At 45.8% G+C, this 25,000-nt stretch overlaps 1 protein-coding gene across 1 annotated transcript in view; it reads left to right on the top strand.

Moving 5' to 3' along the window:
* The window catches only part of rbfox3b (RNA binding fox-1 homolog 3b), a 94,493-nt gene that overhangs the window by 13,591 nt on the left and 55,902 nt on the right, over positions 1–25,000 (top strand). The window contains exon 3 of the mRNA XM_077007935.1: positions 841–967. Within this exon, the coding sequence (XP_076864050.1) occupies positions 841–967 (127 nt within the window). The remainder of the gene's footprint in view (positions 1–840; positions 968–25,000) is intronic.

The following is a 25,000-nucleotide window of genomic DNA, read 5'->3' as shown; positions in this document are numbered from 1 at the left end:
TGAGTGACACTCCAGTTCTCACGGGGACACTCCAGCTCTCACAGGGACACTCCAGTCCTCACGGGGACACTCCAGTTCTTACGTGGACACTCCAGCTCTCACGGGGACACTCCAGCCCTCACGGGGACACTCCAGTCCTCACGGGGACACTCCAGTCCTCACGGGGACACTCCAGCTCTCACGGGGACACTCCAGCTCTCACGGGGACACTCCAGCCCTCACGGGGACACTCCAGCTCTAACTGGGAGACTCCAGTTCTAACTGGGACACTCCAGTTCTCACGGGGACACTTCAGTTCTCACGGGGACAGTCCAGTTCTCACGGGGACACTTCAGTTCTCACGGGGACAGTCCAGCCCTCACGGGGACAGTCCAGCCCTCACGGGGACACTCTAGTCCTCACGGGGACACTCCAGCCCTCACGGGGACACGGGGACACTCCAGCCCTCACGGGGACACTCCAGCCCTCACGGGGACACTCCAGCCCTCACGGGGACACTCCAGTTCTAACTGGGACACTCCAGTTCTCACGGGGACACTCCAGTTTATTGCAACCCAGTTTATTTCAGGTAAGAATCTCAACAGTACACACTCAGCTCTGTGGTCTATGACTTGGCCAGGACCCGATCACGGGACCCGGTCACAGGATCTGAGCACAGAGTCGACAGGCCAGATCTCTTCCCCTGCCACACCCACATTAGGTGGACAGTCTAACAGGCTTTGTGCAAATATATAACATACGAAGAATATAAAATTGTATTTTGCATATGAACATAATATTTACATGCACTAAATATTTTAAAATCGTTTGTGCTGTGTCAACTGCTGTTTGTGGCCTCAGGTTTGCCGTGGTGAGTCTAGCCAATGAGAGTGAAGTGGTGAGTCTAGCCAATGAGAGTGAAGTGATGAATCTAGCCAATGAGAGTGAAGCTCTGTCCTCCAGACATCTCGGCTCAGGCAGGCACAGAGTAGGTTGAGGTCGAGGTGGTTAGTGAGGGGTCAGAATGTTGGTTTGATAGTAAATGAGGTCGGGGGGTTCAGAGGCTCTGGTGGAGAGAACGACTTTAATGAAATAACTTGTGTTAATGTGAATGTGAGACAGAATGTGAGTGATTGTGTAATTGCAGGAGTTGGGGGTTGTGGGTAGAGGGGGTAGACCTTTAGCAGATGACTGGGCAGGATTTGGCACGGGACCTTTCTCTTCCTCTTAAAGAGGAAGCAGAAACACACAGAAACACTCTCACTAAGCCTGTAGCTAGCACACACACACACACACACACACACACACACACACACACACACACACACACACACACAGTTAATCCTCTACATCCCAAACCTGAATAGGGTGATCAACATGTAGCAGGCCTAAAGCAGCTGATCTTCTTCTCGTGTGTGTGTGTGTGTGTGTATATGTGCATGTTTGTATGTGTGTGTATATGTGTGTGTGTGTGTGTTTGTATGTGTGTTTATATGTGCATGTGTGTGTTTGTATGTGTGTGTGTATATGTGTATGCGTGTATGAGTACATGTGTGTGTGTTTGTGTGGTCTATCGTGGTCGTATGTGTGTTGTCTACAGTGGTCCTGTGTGTGTGTATGTATGTGTGTGTGTGTGTGTGTGTGTGGTCTACAGTGGTCCTGTGTGTGTGTGTGTATGTATGTGTGTGTTGTCTACAGTGGTCCTGTGTGTGTGTATGTATGTGTGTGTGGTCTACAGTGGTCCTGTGTGTGTGTGTGTATGTATGTATGTGTGTGTTGTCTACAGTGGTCCTGTGTGTGTATGTATGTGTGTGTGGTCTACAGTGGTCGTGTGTGTGTGTGTGTGTGTGGTCTACAGTGGTCGTGTGCGTGTGGTCTACAGTGGTCGTGTGTGTGTGCGTGTGGTCTACAGTGGTCATGTGTGTGTGTGTGTGTGTGTGTGTGTGTGTGTGTGTGTGTGTGTGGTCTACAGTGGTCATGCCCACCTCACTCCCACCACATCCACAGCACTACTGGGAATTAAATGCAGTTTGTTATTGGCTTTGACAGTGAGTGTGATTTTAACCACTCTGATATGTATTATATAAAGACCGTGTTTAACGGGGTATGTATGTATGTGAGTGTGTTTTTAACCACTCTGATATGTTTATATAAAGACCGTGTTTAACGGGGTATGTATGTATGTGAGTGTGTTTTTAACCACTCTGATATGTTTTATATAAAGACCGTGTTTAACGGGGTATGTATGTATGTGAGTGTGATTTTAACCACTCTGATATGTATTATATAAAGATCGTGTTTAACGGGGTATGTATGTATGTGAGTGTGTTTTTAACCACTCTGATATGTTTATATAAAGACCGTGTTTAACGGGGTATGTATGTATGTGAGTGTGTTTTTTAACCACTCTGATATGTTTTATATAAAGACCGTGTTTAACGGGGTATGTATGTATGTGAGTGTGTTTTTAACCACTCTGATATATTTATATAAAGACCGTGTTTAACGGCGGTTTGACGTCTTTGCTGTGGCAACCACTGAAGCGTTATGGCAAAACCAAAACAAAAATCACAAATCTATAGGCTGGTTTCTAGGCAACTGCATCAGGACCAAACATGCTCCAGATGCTTCAATAATATAAAATCAGTCTGCACGCACACACACACACACTTTAAAATGATAAGATCATCCTAGTATACCCAGAAGACCTTTTACTTAATAACCGGATATTAGACCAGACACCCCCCCCCCCCCCCCCCCCACACACACACCCCACCCACACACACATACACACACACACCGCCACACCCCCCCCCCCCCCCCCCCCACACACACACACGAGGATTGAAGTGATTGGTCTGATGGAAGGCTGTTCTGTCCTCACAGTTGGAGCAGGGAAACATTAACCATGGCAACGATCGCTAGGCACCCACACATCATTCATCTGAGAGAAGAGACAGTGAACAAGAGAGAGAGTGAGAGAAAGGAGCATGGGAAGCGAAAAGCCTGTGAAGGATCAGCCCTCCAGGAACAGTGAAGGATCAGCCCTCCAGGAACAGTGAAGGATCAGCCCTCCAGGAACAGTGAAGGATCAGCCCTCCAGGAACAGTGAAGGATCAGGACTTTAGGAGAGATGATGATGATGATGATGATGATTATGATGAGGGCAGTAGGACTTTAGGAGAGATGATGATGATGATGATGATGATGATGATGATGATGATGAGGGCAGTAGGACTTTAGGAGAGATGATGATAATGATGATAATGATGATGATGATGATGATGATGAGGGCAGTAGGGCTTTAGGAGAGATGATGATGATGATGATGATGATGATGATGATGAGGGCAGTAGGGCTTTAGGAGAGATGATGATGATGATGATGAGGGCAGTAGGACTTTAGGAGAGATGATGATGATGATGATGATGATGATGATGATGAGGGCAGTAGGGCTTTAGGAGAGATGATGATGATGATGATGATGATGAGGGCAGTGGGGCTTTAGGAGAGATGATGATGATGATGATGATGATGAGGGCAGTAGGGTTTTAGGAGAGATGATGATGATGATGATGATGATGATGATGATGATGATGATGATGATGATGATGATGATGAGGGCAGTAGGACTTTAGGAGAGATGATGATGATGATGATGATGATGATGATGATGATGATGAGGGCAGTAGGACTTTAGGAGAGATGATGATGATGATGATGATGATGATGATGATGATGATGAGGGCAGTAGGACTTTAGGAGAGATGATGATGATGATGATGATGATGATGATGATGATGATGAGGGCAGTAGGACTTTAGGAGAGATGATGATGATGATGATGATGATGATGAGGGCAGTAGGACTTTAGGAGAGAGTTGTTTTGTACACATGCATGTGTGCTATAGATATATAGACATATTACCTTAATGCCTCTCCATAAATGACAACAAGAGCAGACAGAGTGTGTGTGTGAGTGTGTGTGTTTGTGTATGTGTGTGTGTGTGTGTGTGTGTGTGTGTGTGTGTGTGAGTGTGTGTGTTTGTGTATGTGTGTGTGTGTGTGTGTGTGTGTGTGTGTGTGTGTGTGTGTGTGTGTGTGTGTGTGTGTGTGAGAGAGAGAATGTGTAGCAGATGGCACCTCCGGACTGAGAAGAGGAACACACTGCGCCATGACGCACAAAGGCCCCCTCTGTAACACACACACACATACACACAAACACACAATCACAATCATACACACATTTAGGCAAACACGGACACACACACACACATAATCACAATTACATAAACACACACACACAGTCACACACACACACAATTACATATACACACACACACACACATACATACAATCACAATCACACACACACAATCTCACACACACACAATATCACATACACATGCATACACGCACACACAATTACATACACATGCACAATTACAGACACACACATACATATACAATTACACATACATACATACTGTACACAAATGCATACACAATTACACATATACAAACACACACACATGCATACACAAATACAAACATACATACACACAAGCACGCACAATTAAGTGCGTGTACATCTGTGTATCTGTTATAGCCCATTGTTTACTGTAGGTCTACTGTTATATACAGCCCCTCCTTTACTGTAGGTCTGATGTTATAGACAGCCCCTGTGTTACTGTAGGTGTAATGTTATAGACAGCCCCCCCTTTACTGTAGGTCTACTGTTATATACAGCCCCTCCTTTACTGTAGGTCTGATGTTATAAACAGCCCCTCTGTTACTGTAGGTGTAATGTTATAGACAGCCCCTCCTTTACTGTAGGTCTGATGTTATAGACAGCCCCTGTGTTACTGTAGGTGTAATGTTATAGACAGCCCCTCCTTTACTGTAGGTCTGATGTTATAGACACCCCCTCTGTTACTGTAGGTGTAATGTTATAGACAGCCCCTCCTTTACTGTAGGTCTGATGTTAGACAGCCCCTCTGTTACTGTAGGTCTACTGTTATATACAGCCCCTCCTTTACTGTAGGTCTACTGTTATATACAGCCCCTCCTTTACTGTAGGTCTGATGTTATAGACAGCCCCTCCTTTACTGTAGGTCTACTGTTATAGACAGCCCCTCTGTTACTGTAGGTCTACTGTTATATACAGCCCCTCCTTTACTGTAGGTCTACTGTTATATACAGCCCCTCCTTTACTGTAGGTCTGATGTTATAGACAGCCCCTCTGTTACTGTAGGTGTAATGTTATAGACAGCCCCTCCTTTACTGTAGGTCTACTGTTATATACAGCACCTCCTTTACTGTAGGTCTGATGTTATAGACAGCCTCTCTGTTACTGTAGGTCTACTGTTATATACAGCCCCTCCCTTACTGTAGGTCTACTGTTATAGACAGCCCCTCCTTTACTGTAAGTCTACTGTTATAGACAGCCCCTCCTTTACTGTAGGTCTACTGTTATAGACAGCCCCTCTGTTACTGTAGGTCTACTGTTGTAGACAGCCCCTCCTTTACTGTAGGTCTGGTATTAAAGCTCTTGAATGGAAATTTTCATATCACCATGAATAGTCAGAACATCTAAGTCGCCTTTACCAACTAATACGCAACACCAGCAGAGTGCATGCATTCATCTGTGGGAATGTGTGTGTGTATGTGTGCCTGTCTAAGGGCGTACTCACACTAGGCTCTGTGATCCGGGCCCGGCCACGGTTGCCTGCCGAGGCACGGTTCGTTTGGCTAGTGTGAGCGCTCCAACCGTGCCCGGGCCCGGATCAGTTAACCGTGCTCGGGCCCGCTTGAAGAGGTGGGCCAGGGCACGATTCATGTGGACTCGGGCACGGTTCGCTTCTAGTGTGAGCGCTATCCGTGCCCGGGCCCGCTTGGTGCCTCGTGTGATTGGTTCATTTAGCTGGAACTCAAACATGACGTCAGTGATGCGATGCTCACGTTAAACAGTCATAGCGGCAAAGCGATTAGCAGACAATCGTTGTGTTAAATGATCGATAAATCTGTGCTTGCACCGTGTTTCTGCACTCCCAAAACGACTCCAAAAATACAATAAAAAGAGAATCGTGAACTCCATAGTGTTGTGCGAGCGCGCTTTTTTCCAAATAAAGCGGCGTTGTGATGACGTAAGCGTGCTCGGGCCGGGTTGCTGAAGCCAGTGTGAGTGCAGGCCAGAGGGGGAGTGGGGAGGGGGGATAACCGGGCCCCAGCACGGAACCAGCAAACCGTGCCTAGTGTGAGTATGCCCTAAGAGTGTGTGTGTGTGTGTGTGTGTGTGTGTGTGTGTGTGTGTGTGTGTGTGTGTGTGTGTGTATGTGTGTGGATATTTTGGTCAGGAGCAGAAAGGTGACTTGCTTCTGGGGTAGCAAGAAGTGCCCACGCCACCCACAGCAGGACAAGGAGAGAGAGAGAGAGAGAGAGAGAGAGAGAGAGAGAGAGAGAGAGAGAGAAAGAGAGAGGCAGAGAGAGAGGGAGAGAGAGGGGGATGTAGATAGAAAGAGAGAGTGCAAGATATGAGAAAGAGGGAGGGAGAGACAGAGAGAGAGAGAAAGAGAGTTAGAAGAGACATGTCTGTATCGATGGATCATCCCACTTGTCAGGTTGAGGTTGTGGAGTGGATGTGGTGGATGTAAAGCAGTGTGTGTGTGTGTGTGTGTGTGTGTGTGTGTGTGTGTAGGTGGCAGGCTGTTGAGTGATTGTGATTTTTTTTTATGTTTTCAAAGGAAAAGAAGTAATACGGGAAAAATAAAATATCCCATATTATAAGGCTTATGTGTGTGTGTGTGTAACATTGTCAACAATTGTCTGATGAGGCCTTGTGTGTGTCCCATGCCACAGTGTAGCATGAGCAAACACTGTAATGTATCCTCTGTCTGAGTAAAAACACTGTAAAGTATCCTCTGTCTGTGAAAAAAACACTGTAAAGTAGCCTCTGTCTGAGCAAACACTGTAAAGTATCCTCTGTCTGTGAAAAAACACTGTAAAGTAGCCTCTGTCTGAGCAAACACAGTAATGTATCCTCTGTCTGAGAAGAAAACTCTGTAAAGTAGCCTCTTTTTGAACAAACAATGTAAAGTAGCCTCTATCTGAGAAAAGACACTGTAAAGTAGCCTGTCTGAGCAAACACTGTAAAGTAGCTTCTGTCTGAGCAAACACTGTAAACTAGCCTCTGTCTGCCAGTGTACACAGACCTGTGAGCCAACAGTATGGAGGGACCTTCTCTCCCAATATAGACGGGAGGGGTAATGACTCACTATCAGCACTGCAGTGCGTCAACCCTGGAAAGCATCTGTAACGAAAAGACTCGTCCATCTGTAAAGAGAAGACTCGTCCATCTGTAAAGAGAAGACTCGTCCATCTGTAAAGAGAAGACTCGTTCATCTGTAAAGAGAAGACTCGTTCATCTGTAAAGAGAAGACTCGTCCATCTGTAAAGAGGAGACTTGTTCAGCTATAACGTGAAAACTTGCCCCTCTGTAATGGATAGACTCGTCCATCTGTAACAAGAAGGCTAGTCTTCTAGTAAAAGACTCGTGCATCTATAACGAGAACACTTATCCCTCTGTAACAGAAGACTCATCCCTCTGTAAGGAAAAGACATGTCTATCTATAAAGAGGAGACTCGTCCAGCTATAACGAGAAGACTTGTACAACTGTAACGAGAAGACTCATCCATTTGTAATGAGAAGGCTCATCCCTCTGTAACGAAAATACTGGTCTATTTATAAAGAGAACACTCATCCATCTGTAAAGAGAAGACTTGTGTATTTCTAAAGAGAAGACTCATCCATCTTTAATGAGCTTTAATGAGAAAGCTCTGAGTACAGTATGTATGGTTTGTACAGGTGAAAGGGGAGTATGGTTAACACAGTGGCGGTGTAAGGTGAGTATAGCTAGCAGAGGTGTAAGGTGAGTATAGCTAGCAGAGGTGTAAGGTGAATATGGCTAGCGGCGGTGTAAGGTGAATATGGCTAGCGGCGGTGTAAGGTGAGTATGGCTAACGCAGATGTAAGGTGAGTATGGCTAGCAGAGGTGTAAGATGAGTATGGCTAGCAGATATGTAAGGTGAGTATGGCTAGCAGAAGTGTAAGGTGAGTATGGCTAGCAGATGTGTAAGGTGAATAAGGCAAGCGGAGGTGTAAGGTGAATAAGGCTAGTGGAGGTGTAAGGTGAATATAGCTAGCAGAGGTGTAAGGTGAATATGGCTAGCGGCGGTGTAAGGTGAATATGGCTAGCGGCGGTGTAAGGTGAATATGGCTAGCAGAGGTGTAAGGTGAGTATGACTAGCGCAGGTGTAAGGTGAATATGGCTAGCAGATGTGTAAGATGAGTATGGCTAGCAGATGTGTAAGGTGAGTATGGCTAGCAGAGGTGTAAGGTGAATAAGGCTAGCGGAGGTGTAAGGTGAATATAGCTAGCGGAGGTGTAAGGTGAATATGGCTAGTGGAGGTGTAAGGTGAGTATGACAAGCGCAGGTGTAAGGTGAGTATGGCTAGCGGAGGTGTAAGGTGAGTATGACAAGCGCAGGTGTAAGGTGAGTATGGCTAGCAGAGGTGTAAGGTGAGTATGGCTAGCAGAGGTGTAAGGTGAGTATGGCTAGAGCAGGTGTAAAGTGAAATGGCTAGCGGTGGTATAAGGTGAGTATAGCTAGCGGAGGTATAAGATGAGTATGGCTAGCCCATATATCTAATTGATTATGGAGTGCTGACTCAAATCCCTTTACACACCAGCCATAATGTTGGTGGAAGGCACACAGAATGCAGGTGTTAAACCCCAGTGAGTACGGTTCACTCCTACAGGCAGTGAGGCAGGTCTGGTGTTGGCAGCGTGTTTGAGGAGGTCACCTGGATGAAGGCGCCCTCAGTACATCAGGACTTCAACCATTGGGACGTCACACACTTCTCAGGCTCCACCCTTTTACCAGTTTGGTAAAATGGCCATAATCAAGTGTACAATGAGCCAGCATTTGTGTCAAACACCGACCCCAAAGTCAGACGTTCAACACGTTTCTCTCTATCGTTCTTTCAGGGCATTACACACTCCTAACCCTAACCTTGAAATCAGTGGCGGATCCTGGTCCTTCAAGGAGGGGAAGCTCAATTTCGGCCTACATCATAAAATGTGTCGGTTTATTTATACGTAAATTCTACCCGTTCATTTTCAAGAAAATGTTCTGTGACCCTGTTGTACCAACAAGAAACGTTTCTTTGTTCATTTCTTTTAATGAAGAAAATGCCGCTAAGAGGATTAGGAAAATCTCCGGTTCAACTCAAAACAGAATAGTGATGTGTCGTTCGCGAACAATCTGGCTCTAAGACCCGGCTCTTTGAAGTGAACGATTGGAACCGGCTCCGCAATGGGAGCCGTTTTAGGATCCTATTTGGGAGCCGCTTTTTCCTTCAGTATTGCGCTTGTGCTCTGCAAGTGCCACAGTTTTTTCCAACATCGTTTTTATTTGTCCTTCGGTGCCTCGCTGTCTCTCCCTCTCCTTGCGCGTATTGCTCTGCTTCTGTCAGTGGTAGAGAACGGAGAGTTTATTTCCTCAGTCAGTGCCTAAGCTAAGTTTACTTAGCGGGTCCGTGCGCCGAAAATGACGCAATCGCGGTGGCTCCGCCCCTGCGTGAGGACCGCCGTACGAAGCGAGGTGAGAAGCCTCTCGCTGCAGCCTGCAGGAAGGCGGAGTTGGACATCCAACCCCGCCCACATCCAACTCCACCCTCTTCTCAAGTCCGAAGCCACGCCCATGTTACGTTCAAAACTCGGACTGTTTTTGCTCCCAGTAAACAGAACTTCCAGAACTATTTATGTGTGTTTTATAAGTGTTTTAAGTGGAGAAGTGCATTTTAAGTGCATTTTAAGTGCATTTTCAAGTACTTTAGCCTAAATTCCAGCACTTTTCAAATCTGAAACACAATGCAACATTAAAATTGGTCAGGTAAATGTTCCTTCCCCTGTGTTTGAGGGGTGTTTCTTTATACTACCACATATCGTTTCGGACAACACTGCAAAGAATGTGACGCGCGCGAGGTGTGCGGAGTCGCGCGCTACGGTCACTCACGAAAGTATAGCTTTATAGGGGAGACACGGAAAGGCATCGCTAAAAAGGAGAGCTCTTATGTGATTTAGGAATGTGGATCTTGTGTTTAAAAATGTCTTTTATAGAATTATTTGTTCAATTAATTGGTTCAACGCAGACAGATTTCTTCATAACTTATAATTAGTAGGCTTGAAAGTTACCGGATCGAGGCAGACAGTTCCCGGAACGCACCCTTCAAAATGAAAGAGTTCCCGGATCCTGTTCCGGCAGGATCCCGCTCAAATTAAGCCCTGATTACACCCCTTCTCTATCACCAACATACCCCTTCTCTATCACCAACATTATCAGTAAACAGCAAACATTACCATTTTAATTGTGTACTTATAGTAGCAGAGTTGCCAACTCTCACGCATTGAGCATGAGACACACCGCATTTGACCGTCTTCACACGCTCTCACGCCACACATCCGATTTCTCACGCCGAAAAAAATCTAGTTTATTTACCTCTGATCTACATATATGATTCAATGAGTTACTAGTTCGCTCTGGCGCCAACCACCGGCGATCGATCTATCGCGATATAATACTTAATTTGTGTCCATTTTACATGCCCCCATCAACATTTTACGTTCGCCACCCAATAAATAAAAATAATGAATAACATACGTGGAACGATACACAAAGTAAACGAGGTATGTGTAAATTAAGCGCAACGACGTGTCTCTTGAACACTTGTGAGTTATTATGCATATTTTCGTATTATATCGCGATAGATCGATCGCCGGTGGTTGGCGCCAGAGCGAACTAGTAACTCATTGAATCATATATGTAGATCAGAGGTAATCCGTGCGTACGGTTTATAAATCCGTACATACGGTTTAGTAATCCGTACGTACGGTTTAGTAATTGTGCGTACGGATTTTGCTCTTCAATTTTTTTTTTCACCAGTGACCCCTACGGGGCTCCGTAGCTTCAAGCAGTCATTGATGCATTTTGGAAACAGGAGATGAGCCTCTGGTCTAATGCACCCTCTGTATTAAGAAACCCTATCTCAAAAACTGACTTTCAGTCATTACTTGGGTAGCACACATATGAGCCATTTTAATATAGATTAATCTAGATTAATTTCAAGATTTCAGTGAGATTAATCTGGATTGAAAAAATTAATCTATGCCCACCCCTAATTTAAACATTTTATCCAAAGGGGCAGAATTACCATTCGTAATTACAGAATCTTTCAGCGCTTGCTTACGATGAAGCTTGCTATTTTCATGTAAATGATCAAAACATTCTTGTTTAAGTACATTTATGTAATTAAGAGACAATAAAATGTAAATACAAAAATATCTGTCGTCTTTTGGCTCGCGGACACCAACAAAACGAGAAAAGATATGTGGGCAGTCATGCCTGGCGGTTAGGGAACTGGTCTTGTGACTGGAAGATCGTGGGTTCGATTCCCAGACCTGAGGCCATGACTGAGGTGCCCTTGAGCAAGGCACCTAACCCCAACTGCTCCCCGGGCGCCGGGCTAGGGCTGCCCGCCGCTCTGGGCACGTGTGATCCACAGCCCCCTAGTAATCACTAGTGTGTGTTTGTGTGTTCTGACTGCACAGATGGGTTAAAAAGCGGAGGACAAATTTCGATTGGGGTGTAAAAATCACAATTGACAAAATATGGCACATTTACATTTACAAGAAAGCGCATCAGCGTAGTTTACGTAGCGTTCGTAAAGCGCTCGTGCCTGTGAACAGAAACTGTGAAATAGCGCCCCCTGTGGTCACAAAACTCGACGGTCACAGAATCTGGTGTAACACCGGGTTCATACACCTTTACAAGGTGGAATTCAAGCACTTGTACGTAACTTTCAATATTGAAAAAGGCCATTTTCAATATTTCCCAGCACCTTAAACTTAAATATTTATACATATACTCGAAATTATTCGCTTTTTTATCACATCGATTCAGTCAGACAGCTATTTGTTGTGAAACAAATACAGTTACATTTTCAAGTACTTTAGCACTTTTCAAAGCCTGGAACACAATGCAGCATTAATTTTCGTCAGGTAAATGTTCCTTCCCTTGTTTTTGAGGGGTGTTTCTTTATACTACCACATATCGTTTCGGACAACACTGCAAAGAATGTCTCCACTGCCCGCATGTCAAGCGTGTGCTCCACACATCTGACCAATCACACGCAACTTTCAGTTAATAATGTGGTGGGAAAACACTGAAAAAAAAGTTATCTCCACATTTTTGTGGAAACGGCAGGCAAGCCAAGCTGTATTGCGTTCTATTTTGGTGCTATTTGTGATAATTTAATAATTGGTTATAATAAAAGTTTTATTTGTAAAGCATTGTTATGCAGCATTTTTACTCATCACAAGTGCTTAACAATGTCAATAATGAAACAAAATGTTATAAATTAGGTTTAAGCTATTAATTAATTAATAATGTAAAAAATATATATGGGGAGCCGTTTGGGAGCCGAAAAGAGCCGGCTCTCCACAGTAAGAAGAGCCATTAGAGCCGCATCTCAAAATAGAGCCGAAATCCCATCACTAAAACAGAATGAATATTTAAAATATTAAAATTAAACGCTCCCGCGAAGGTTTACACCAAAAGATCGCTGATTCGCTCATTTCGCTGTCAATCAAAAAGGGATTCAGCCTCAGACAGATCATCCAATCATCATGCAGAAGCTGAGCGTCCGGGCCAGCCCATAGACCCCCAGAGACGCTGAGCGTCCGATGGGCGGGACAAAGCCCAGCATTTATCCAATGGCTCGTCTCGTTTCGCTGCACTCTTTGCTTCGCTATTGAACTCTGTAGACGCTCAGTGTCCACACCGTTTAAAGCACCGTGAAGCTGCGGGACTGAGTGAGAGGAAAGCCGCGTCGTTACCAGTGATAAGAGGCTGATTCTGAACAAACGTTGAGCGCGTTGTAGCGCATATTTAGTCAATGACATGTACACACAACAGTTTATGTTTGATCACTTATTTTTTTACATTTTAGGGGAAGCTGAGCTTCCCTTGCAGTCTTAGAGCAATCGCCACTGATATATGTATATGTACAGGGTTGCCAAATCTCACACACTTCCGATTTTCTCACGCTGAAAAAATCTAGTTTATTTACCTCTGATCCATGTCTATGATTCAATGAGTTACTAGTTCGATCGATGGATCGTTATATAATACCTAATTTGTGTCCATTTTACACCCTGCCGGTAACAACTTCCCCCCCCCCCCCCAACAGTTTACACTCGTCACCCCCTCCAGGTTCAAATCTCACTCCAAGTGATCTTGAAAAGTTGGCAACTCTGTATGGGTGTGTGTGTGTGTTTGTGTATGTGTGTGAATGGGTGTGTGTGTGTGTGTAACAGGGGTTCCTCTCTACACTTGAGAGCTGTGTCTGCATGTGACAGGGACGATCCCAGTTCCCGCAGGAGCCGTGGCAGAGAGAGACTACTACTGCTCCTGTGTGTGTGTGTGGTGTGTGTGTGTGTGTGTGTGGTGTGTGTGTGGTGTGTGTGTGTGTGAGAGAGAGGGGGGGGGGGGGGGACTATGGACTTCCTCTAACACAGGAACACAATGTACAGCCAAACAGGAAGGAAATGAGGTTATAAAGGCATGGAGAGAGTGTGTAAAAGAGAGAGAGAGAGAGAGGGAGTGGGGAGAGAGAGAGAGAGGGAGGGAGAGAGAGAGAGAGAGAGAGAGAGAGAGAGAGGGAGTGAGGAGAGAGAGAAAGAGAGGGAAGGGGAGAGAGAGGGAGAGAGAGAGAGGGAGGGAGAGAGTGGGGGAGAGAGAGAGAGAGAGAAAGAGGGAGGGAGGGAGAGAGTGGGGGAGAGAAAGAGAGAGGGAAGGGGAGAGAGAGAGAGAGAGGGAGAGAAAGAGAGGTAGTGCATGTGTGTGTAGAGAGAGTGTGTCGGGCGTGAGGGAATGAGAAGTGGTAGATAGAAGAGAGGAGGAAGAGAAGAAGGGACAGGGGAGGAGGGGGGGGGGGGGCAGGGAACAGTGTGTTTTGTGTTCCATGAACCCAGACCTGATTTAACAGACAACCTTTTGCCTGTAGAGCTGACACTTTCTACTAATGATCCATCAAGATCTAAGAGCCATCACACGCGCACACACACACACACGCAGCATGCACACACACAAATATGTACACCACATGCACACATACATACATGCATGCACATGTACACACACACAGACACACACTGGGGTTAAGCACTTATCACTGAGATCACAGCAAAGTCCCCCCCCCCCCCTCTCTCTCTCTCTCTCTCTCTCTCTCTTCTCTCTCTCTCTCTTTCTAGTTGCTGAATAATACAAAGCAAACACTGACCTACTTTTGCACACAGGGAACAAGCGAGGATGAAAACCTGGAGTGGATCACGGGGGGTGTGGAGAGGGAGTGTAGTGGATCCAGAGGGAGTCTGCAGCAGTGTGAACAGCCCGGTCCGAGTGCGGGTCACACGCGGCTCTTGCTGGAGATCCTTCACCACAAACATCTCTGCCCTTCAGAACCTGCACTGTAGACCGGAACTGACTCCGGCTCCGGCTCTCCCGTGCTCCGGGTTTTTTTCTTCTCTGTAATGTGATTAAATACTCAGACAGCCAGAACTCCAGTGTAAGGTGGCCTCTCTTCGCCTGGACACTCTCTCTCTCCTCTCATCAGAGTATACCCTCCTGCTTGTCACATCTCAAGCATACTCTGAGTTCTTTCCTTCTCTCCTTTCATCCATCCCCCTCTCATTCAGTTTTCTCTCACTCCACGTCTTTCTCTTTCCCCTGGGTAGGTCTGAGTGTATGTTGTATTATGTGTTGTCCATCCTTTGCCAGACTGCAGGCAGCAGAATGAATCTGTCAAGACAAAACCAGGATTAGCACCACTGTCCCCCCCCACCTCGCACACACACACACCCACCCCCCCCCACACACACACCCACCCCCCCACACACACACACACCACCCCCCCACACACCACACACACCTCCCCACACACACACACCCCCCCCCCACACACACACACACCACCCCCCCACACCTCCCCACACACTACCCACCCACCCCCCCACACACCACACCCACCTCCCCCCACACAACACACCCCCACACACCACACACACACACCCCACACAAACCCACCTCCGCACACATCCCCCCCCCCCCCCCCCACACACCACACACCTCTCCCCACACACACACACCACCCACCACCCCCCACACACACACAATGATTCTATACTGCTTTATATCACGGTCACGTGGGTTGCTGTTAGCATGAAAAATTATTAACTCAGTTTTACTGACAGGTGTGGCAGGCATGCTTGTGTTAAAGACCATCCATCATGCTCTGAGCACACACATACACATGCGCGCGCACACGCACGAGCACACACGTACACACACACACATGCACACACACACTATAGCTGGTCTGGGAGTGTTAGGTCTGTGTCAGGTCTGCAGTATCATCTGATGATCATCTGAGCACAATTTATCTGTGCTCTTATATAGTCTGTATATCTATCTGTGCTCTAATATAGAGTCTGTATATTTATATGTGCTCTTATATAGAGTCTGTATATTTATATGTGCTCTTATATAGTCTGTATATCTATCTGTGCTCTAACATAGAGTGTATATTTATATGTGCTCTTATATAGAGTCTGTATATTTATATGTGCTCTTATATAGAGTCTGTATATTTATATGTGTTCTAATATAGAGTCTGTATATTTATATGTGCTCTTAGAGAGTCTATATTTATGTGTTCTAATATAGAGTCTGTATTTTTATATGTGCTCTTATATAGAGTCTGTATATTTATATGTGTTCTAATATAGAGTCTGTATATTTATGTGTTCTAATATAGAGTCTGTATATTTACGTGTTCTAATATAGAGTCTGTATATTTATACGTGCTCTAATATAGTCTGTATATTTATGTGTTCTAATATAGAGTCTGTATATTTATGTGTTCTAATATAGAGTCTGTATATTTATATATGTTCTAATATAGTCTGTATATTTATGTGTTCTAATATAGAGTGTGTATATTTACGTGTTCTAATATAGAGTCTGTATATTTAATACGTGCTCTAATATAGTCTGTATTTTATGTGTTCTAATATAGAGTCTGTATATTTATATGTATTCTAATATAGAGTCTGTATATGTATATATGAGTCTGTATATTTATATGTGTTCTAATATAGAGTCTGTATATTTATATGTGTTCTAATATAGAGTCTGTATATGTATATATGAGTCTGTATATTTATATGTGTTCTAATATAGAGTCTGTATATTTATATGTGTTCTAATATAGAGTCTGTATATGTATATATGAGTCTGTATATTTATATGTATTCTAATATAGAGTCTGTATATGTATATATGAGTCTGTATATTTATATGTATTCTAATATAGAGTCTGTATATGTATATATGAGTCTGTATATTTATATGTGTTCTAATATAGAGTCTGTATATTTATATGTGTTCTAATATAGAGTCTGTATATTTATATGTATTCTAATATAGTCTGTATATGTATATGAGTCTGTATATTTATATGTGTTCTAATATAGAGTCTGTATATTTATGTGTTCTAATATAGAGTTTGTATATGTATATATGAGTCTGTATATTTATATGTGTTCTAATATAGAGTCTGTATATTTATATGTGTTCTAATATAGAGTCTGTATATGTATATATGAGTCTGTATATTTATATGTGTTCTAATATAGAGTCTGTATATTTATATATGTTCTGTATATTTATCCAGGGTGTTGTAAGCACTCAGTATCTGAGGATCCACTGGATGATGTTGGTCCACAATCCGCCCTGTGAGTCAGTGAGGTGACTTCCAAGGTTTTGGGGTCTGTTCTGTTGCCGAAGAACCCAATAAACTTTCAAGGTCAGTTCTTGAAAGTCCATCATTGATAATGATAGATGAATTGAAAGAATGTGAATGAATGAACTGAGGTGTGCAAAAGCATGAAGGAGTGAATAAGTGAGTGAAGGAGTGACTGAGTGAATGAAGGAGTGACTGAGTGAATGAAGGAGTGAGTGAGTGAGTGAGTGAGTGAGTGAAGGAGTGAGTGAGTGAGTGAGTGAGTGAGTGAGTGAGTGAAGGAGTAAATGAGTGAGTGAAGGAGTGAGTGAGTGAGTGAGTGAATGTCCTGAGGCATGCTGCTGAATTGGTGAACTGACTGAAGTGTGATGAGGAATGAATAAATTAACTGAGGAGGATGGATGGATGGATGATGATTGGATGATGGATGATGGAGTGAATAACTCTGAATGACATTGAATGTCACCTGCTGAGATGATCCAACACTTTGAACGTCACACACACACACACACAGTGGAAATACTGATCTGGTGTATCACTGCCCTGAATCCCTGTAGGTGGGTCACGTGATGAGGCTGGTGTAAGTCTAAACAGGTCTCCAGCGTGGCCCCCAGGTCTCCAGCGTGGCCCCCAGGGCAGGGACAGCCTTGCTGGGCTGAGGGGTTGCTCGACCTCAGGGGACTGGCAGCTCTGGAGAAATGGGATTATTCACACAAGAAGGTTAATTAAAGGCGGAGAGAGTCTTTCATGTCCTGGACAGCCAGTCACTGTAATTAAGTTACACGACAGGTAGCATGAGAGAGGGGGAGGAGCAGGGCAGAGAGAGAGAGAGAGAGAGAGAGAGAGAGAGAGAGAGAGAGAGAGAGAGAGAGAGAGAGAGAGAGAGAGAGAGTACTGCAGACGTGTACTGCCACGATCCACCCGCTGTGACAATACCCCACCCACTGTGATGAAGCCCCACCTGCCATGCCTAAGCCCTAATCCCCCACCGCCTGTCTTATCCCTGCACCCACGCTTTGGACATGCTCGCCGTCCTGAGCCTGGCCAGGACGCGTTACCATGGAGCTCTGTCCCCAAACACACACACTCAGGAAGTGGCGTGGACGTGGACGTGAGAGAGACGGTCTGGTTGTGAGAGAGAACTGCTTCCTCCAACACAGCCATATCACTCAGACCCCACAAACCCTCCACTCCCCTTGCTGGACCAGGTCTCCCCACACAGCTGCACACAGTTAGGGGTGTGTGGGGGTGGGTGGGGGTGGGTGGGGAAGACCTCTCTGGTACCAGTGACGTTTCATTAGGATGAAATTAAAGTTTGAAATTAGCATGTATACAATAAATACATGTTTATTTCAATAGCTGCAGAAGACAGGGCAGAGTGGACAGGAAGAAGGAGGTGGAGGTGGAGAGGAGACAGAGAGGAGACCAAAAGCAGACAGAGAGAAGGTGGAGTCAGTCTGGCCTGCTGGTGACTCCAGCCGGGTGGTTGTGGGTGCAGGTCACAGACCTGGGGAGACATGAGATGGGAGAGACCTGGAGGAGACCTGGAGGAGACCTGGAGGAGACCTGGAGGAGACCTGGAGGAGATTTAAAGGAGATTTGGAGGGGCTTCTCTGATGAGCTTTCATTACTGCTGCACTCATGAAAGACTAGAGAGAGAGGGATGGGGGAGGAGAGAAGGAGAGAGAGGGATGGGGGAGGGAGGGGAGAGGAGAGAGACATAGAAAAAGAGAGGGAGGGGGTAGCAACAGAGAAAGATAGACAGAGAGATGGAGAGGAGAGAAAGTGATGGAGAGAGAGAGAGAGAGAGAGATGGAGAGAGAGAGGTAGAGATGAAGAGGGAGAGATGGAGAGAGAGAGAGATGAAGAGAGAGAGAGAAGACAGGTGTTACAGCCACTCTCCTCTCTGGCTGCCTGTCATGATACACTGTCATGTGAAAGGGATCTTCTGGTTTCCTTGGGAACCGTGCAGGGCACGTCGGTCTATAGCTGTAGTGAGTCAGGAGTGTGTGTGCGCACGCTAGCTCAGAGCCGGGAGGACTATGACAGGGCAGTGAACCCGGCGGGGGCGGAGCCTAGCTGCTGGCGGGGGCGGAGCCTAGCTGCTGCATGAAGACACTCCACTCTTAAAACAACATTGAGTTTAAATGCATTTGATCTGAGATAAAGCTAAACAATGAAGATCTCACTCCCAAGATCTCACTCCCCAAGATCTCACTCCCTGCCTCTGTCTCTGCCTCAGTGTCATGAGAAATCATCTGTAGCCAGACGCCTAAAGTTCAAACACAAAACCAGCAGTATAATCACACCACCAGGATAACCACAGCAGTAGTGTCACACCATTACGCTGTCACACCGTTACACCGGCAGCTGTGTGGGGTGTGTGGTGTGTGTCTGTGTGGTGTGTGTCTGTGTGGTGTGTGTGGAGTGTGTAGTGTGTCTGTGTGGTGTGTGTGGAGTGTGTGGTGTGTGTCTGTGTGGTGTGTGTGGAGGTGTGTGGTGTTTCTCCGCCCTCCCTGGGCAAACCTGGCCACAGACCCCCATGGATGGATTCGCGGTGCAGTTGACACATCTTAGGCAGGGCCCGGGGGTTGGGTGGAGGAGTCTGCTCGGGTGGAGGAGACCCGGGGGACATCCAGCTCACAGCACTGGACACACACCCTCCACTCTCCCCTCTCACCCTAATCTTCAACCCTGCCCTCCATCCTCTTCCTCCACCCTAACTCCTCCCTAACTCACTGTAGTGTTCAGGAGGGGAAGAAAAGACACACACACACACACACAGCAAGGCTTACAATCTCATACACACACGGCGCATGCAATACAGGATTCATGGTCAGAGGGAAAATGTTTGATACAGGAAAACATCACCTACACTTGAATCTAGTGACTGACACCAAAACGCCAAAGTACATTTAAACAAAAGTACATTTGAAACAAAAGTACATTTGAAACAAAAGTACATTTGAAACAAAAGTACATTAAACAAAAGTACATTTGAAACAAAAGTACATTTGAAACAAAAGTACATTTGAAACAAAAGTACATTTTAAACAAAAGTACATTTGAAACAAAAGTACATTTAAACAAAAGTACATTTAAACAAAAGTACATTTGAAACAAAAGTACATTTGAAACAAAAGTACATTTAAACAAAGTACATTTGAAACCATTTTCCTCAAGTACTCAAATGCATCTAGCTCACTTTCCTTTCAGCATGACACACACACACACACACACACACACACACACACACACACACACACACACACACACACACACAGAAGCAGCGGGAAATGGCTACATGCAAGGACTGTGGGCAATTTGCATCAAATATTAAATATTTTCATGGCTAATATGTACTTCTTCACCTTGTGAGATTATATAGTGTGTGGGTGTGTATTTGCCCACTACACATACAGAGAGAGAGATAGAGAGAGAGAGAGAGATGTCAGTAATTTACTTGCCTGTCAAATTTTATTAGTCACAGCAAAAGCTCCCCAGGACACGGAGTTGCATCTCTGGGTCTCCACCTGCTGGCCTTGATTGTTACTGCAGCCTTAATTCTGCTGTGAAACCTGACATGTGACACACCTCTCACTCTTCACTCTTTCACACGCTCAGGTAGCAGCCAGCATTGCATCATGTCATCATATTGCTCAGTTAAGACCATCACAGCTTCTGAACTGGACCTCTACCATTCCAAAATAGTGTCATGCCTCCAACACACACACACACCCTCACTCACACACACATTTATTCATGCAGAATCATTTGGGATCATCTTGAATGTAATATATCATCTGCAGAGTAGGATCATCTAGAATGAGATCCCATATAATCCTACGCAGAGTGGATCTTGTGTGTTTGTGTCTGTGACATACATAATAAGGCAACATGGACTGTTAGGTTGAAGTGAAACATTAGGTTGAACGTTACCTCTCTCAGCGTTACTGCAGGGCTTCTGGTTCTGCGTGAGCAACTTCGTGAGCCTTGAGATGTTAGTCTTGTTCTGCTCACCTGCTTCAAGCCTCCATGTGTGGTGTGTTCAGATGCTCTTCTGTACATCTTGGTTTTAACCAGTGGGAACCCGAGTTACTGGTACCGTTCTGTCAGCTTGATCCTGCTGGTCATTCTGACCTCTGACCTCCTCCATCAACAAGGCATTTAACCAGAGAACTGGGACTCACTGGATATTGTAACCCAGAGAACTGGGACTCATTGGATATTTTCTCTTTTTCTGATTATACTCGGTCAATCATAAAGATGGATGTGTATGGAAACTCCAGTAGATCAGCAGTTCTAGAAAGACCGAGAGCAGCCCGTCTAGTAACCAACAAGCATGCAGTGTTCAGAGTCACTTAGATCACCTCGAGTCCCCATTCTGAATGTGCATTAAGGATCCGTGGAACAGGTGTAACATTAAACTCTGATGTTTACGTTTAGCTTCAGGAAATCAGTCATGGTGTTCTTGATAAACAAACCATCACACCTGGACTTCCAGGTGTGATCATAAGTGAAGACCCTCATTTAGACGACTAAACCTTGTCTGGATTATAAGAGACTCATCAAGCAGCTGTTTAAAGACGCAACTGTGAGATGTTGGATCAGACTCTGTGGTTCTAATGAACTGGCACTGTAAACAAAACACTGACACACACACAAACACACACACCCACACACAAACGCTGAACCCTGCACACCTGTGGGACCTAATTCGATTCCACGGTGATGATCTCATTTGGATGGATCACAGGGCCTCACTGGAAGTCTGGGGTGTTGGGGATGACTCACAGGCTTCTCCTGCTTTCCAGGAGGCGGGGCACCTGACAGGGCGGGGCACATGATTGGGCGTGGCCAGCATGCAGGACCACTGTAGTGCCAAAAGATTTGTTGTTCGGGTGCCACGCATAAAACAACCTCAAAGACTGCTAATAAGACACGCCCTCGTTGCCCCCAGGCAACCTTGCCTGAAACCCGGAATAAAGACAAAGGCCACTGGAAGCAGCAGAGATGTGATCTGCATCTGTGGGCGGGGCCTATTCTGCTAGGTGTTCATTACCTGGACAAGAAACAGGAATCACACTCTGAAATGGGACTGGAAACCTGAGAGGCTGAAGGCAAGACCTTCTGCTGGGAAACATCACTGCAGTGACAGCTGTGAACTGGTGTGGACTGGTCTAAACTGGTGTGGATTGGTCTAGACTGGTGTGAACTGGTCTAAACTGGTGGTGAACCCTGTGTAGGGGAGTGGAGGTTCCCGATTGTCATGTTGTGTTTACACCAGAAGCTCCTGAAGTCCTCACCTCACCCTAGCTCACACTCTCACACACACACACTACACACACACACAGAGGATCCATCTCACCCTAGCTCACTCTCACACACCACAGAGGATCAATCTCACCCTAGCTCACCACTCTCTCTCTCTCTCTCTCACACACACACAGAGGATCCATCTCACCCTAGCTCACTCACACTCTCTCTCTCTCTCTCTCACCACACAACACACACACACACACACACACACACACACACACACACACACACACAGAGGATCAATCTCACCCTAGCTCACACTCTCTCTCTCTCACACACACACACAGAGGATCCATCTCACCCTAGCTCACTCTCTCACACACACACACACACACAGAGGATCCATCTCACCCTAGCTCACTCTCTCTCACACACACACACACACACTCACACACAGAGGATCCATCTCACCCTACTCACTCGCTCACACTCACACACACACACACACACACACACACTAACAGAGGATCCATTCGTTTCTTTTCAGCAATTTCACCAGTACCTCTTGGTCTCCATGGCAACAACTCCCACAGAGATGTGTTCATTGGTACCTCCGCATGCACACACACACACCACTTCACATCCATCATCTCCAATCATCTCTCTCTCTCACACACACACCACCTACGTACTCCCATTCCTGACTCTCACACACACACACCACCTATAGGTATCCTAACCCTCTCATTCACACACTCCCCCTCCTCTCTCCACCGCTCTGGAAAATAATTACGTGTCTCCTCCACCTCCGCGTCTGTCTGCCCGTCTCGTGCTGTGGTAGTGTTGCCGCGTGCGTCTCCAACCCTGCAGCCCAGTGAACACGCGTTCACACGTCTGCTCACGTCTCCGCACTTAGGACCAACGTGTCCAGCCACAGCCTCGCGGGATTAAACACCTGACCGAAACGCGGGGGAGATTCAAACGGCAGCTCGACACTGCAACACGGGACATAAATGGGACAAGGGGACTAGATCAGCTTCGTCTTCCAGTACCGATGCGTATGTCCCCCCCACACCACACACACACACACACACCTGCAGCCTCCACTATGCTGTGTTGTGTAAAATCATCCCCCACACACGCGTGCGTGAATAGCGCAGATTACGGAGGCGGCTTGCACGTGCACACGCGCGCGCTCCCGACAGACGGCAGCACCGAACCGGTCTGGGCGCAGGTGTTCAGCTGGGCCGACTGTCACTCACACACTCTCAAACTTTTATCTTCATGCCACTGGCGAGCAGGACTAAGAAACGTTTTACTACAAGGAACCCGGAACCAACTTTACATGATTTATTTGATCTCGTGACTTATTTTGTTCTTTGCTGCTGGTTTTGTTCCTGTTGTGATGTCCGGTGTGGACCATGAAGACACCAGACACCAACCTTCTTCATGTCTTGGTTCCTCTCGAGATTTCTTCATGAAGTTTGTCCTCATCATCTCTGGATCCTGGACTCAGACGTGTGCACAGCTGCTCTGTGATAATGTCCGCTGTAAAAAGCTCCATATAAACACATATGACTTCACCCCGGACACCGAACACACATCTAACACGACCCAAACCTGCACTGGCCTCACCGCGAGGGACATCAAACCCAACACCCCACCCTCAGCTCAACGACTGCACACACATACGCCTCGTCTCTTTATAGGTCTGCTCTTCTCGTTTAAATGAAGGTCGTAGGTAAACGTTAGTAGGGTAGTCTAGTTATTCATCCTCCCAGGTACATCAAGAACACAAATGTCCATTTTGTTTCTCTGTTTGTAAGACCCTCATATTGACATGACAGGCAGTCATGGTCTGGTGGTAGGAACTGGTCTTGTGACCCGAGGGTTGTGGGTTCGATCCCCAGACCTGAGGCCATGACTGAGGTGCCCCTGAGCAAGACCCTTAACTCAATTGCTCACTTGTATTTAAAAAATGAGATAAAAATGTAAGTCGCTCTGCCAAATGCCGTAAATGTAAAATGATTACGTTTCCTGCTACTGCCACCTGGTGCTCATGGTAGGAACCGTCGGCGAACTCAGCTGCATAAATAAAACTCACCAACATTAGTTCTTTCACTCGCAGGTCGTTTAACGAGTGTGCCTTCTGCACACACACCCTGAAACGACCTTGCATTGAAGCTTGGACCTCCAGGCATGAGCAGAGATCAACCGTACTGTGGTTATTAGCCAGCCTATGCAAGTTAGAGTATACTGAGTATAGAGATACTGTACTATACCCCCCCCCCTCCACGTGTTGGGCACTCCTGTAGGGGTGTAAAGTCTGAATAGTGTTCAGTAAAGAAAAGACAGGCCGGGTGTGGGTTTAAATTAATTTATATGTATATATATTTAAAAAAAAAGCTTTTACCCCACTGAAGCAGAATAAACATGGATCTTGTTTTTATTCCTTCTTGTTTCTTCCTTTCATTCTTTAGTTTGTAACATATACAATCTTGGGAAACTATTCAACCAAACAGATTAAAAACAAAACAACAAAAATCAGCAAATCGAGTGTGATTTCCTGCCTACAGCACAGCCAAAACACGGCTCAAACTAAACAAAGATCCAGGAGGTTGCTGGGTCCGTGTGTGTGTATGTGGGGGGGGGTGCTGGGTCCGGTGTGTGTGTGTGTGGGGGGGGTGTCCACACTGGGCTCACACACATCCTCAACAAAGTTCCAGCTACAACTCCAGAGGATGGAGACAAAACACCCTACCACCTACCCCCCCCCCCCCCCCCACACACACATCTCATTTGATATGTATTACTAAAAAAAAACTAAATAAAAATTTAGATT

This window comes from Brachyhypopomus gauderio, chromosome 6, assembly GCF_052324685.1.
Source record: "Brachyhypopomus gauderio isolate BG-103 chromosome 6, BGAUD_0.2, whole genome shotgun sequence".
Taxonomy (NCBI): domain Eukaryota; kingdom Metazoa; phylum Chordata; class Actinopteri; order Gymnotiformes; family Hypopomidae; genus Brachyhypopomus; species Brachyhypopomus gauderio.
The sequence above is the reverse complement of the archived record's forward strand: the minus strand, read 5'-3'. Positions and strand labels throughout refer to the sequence as shown.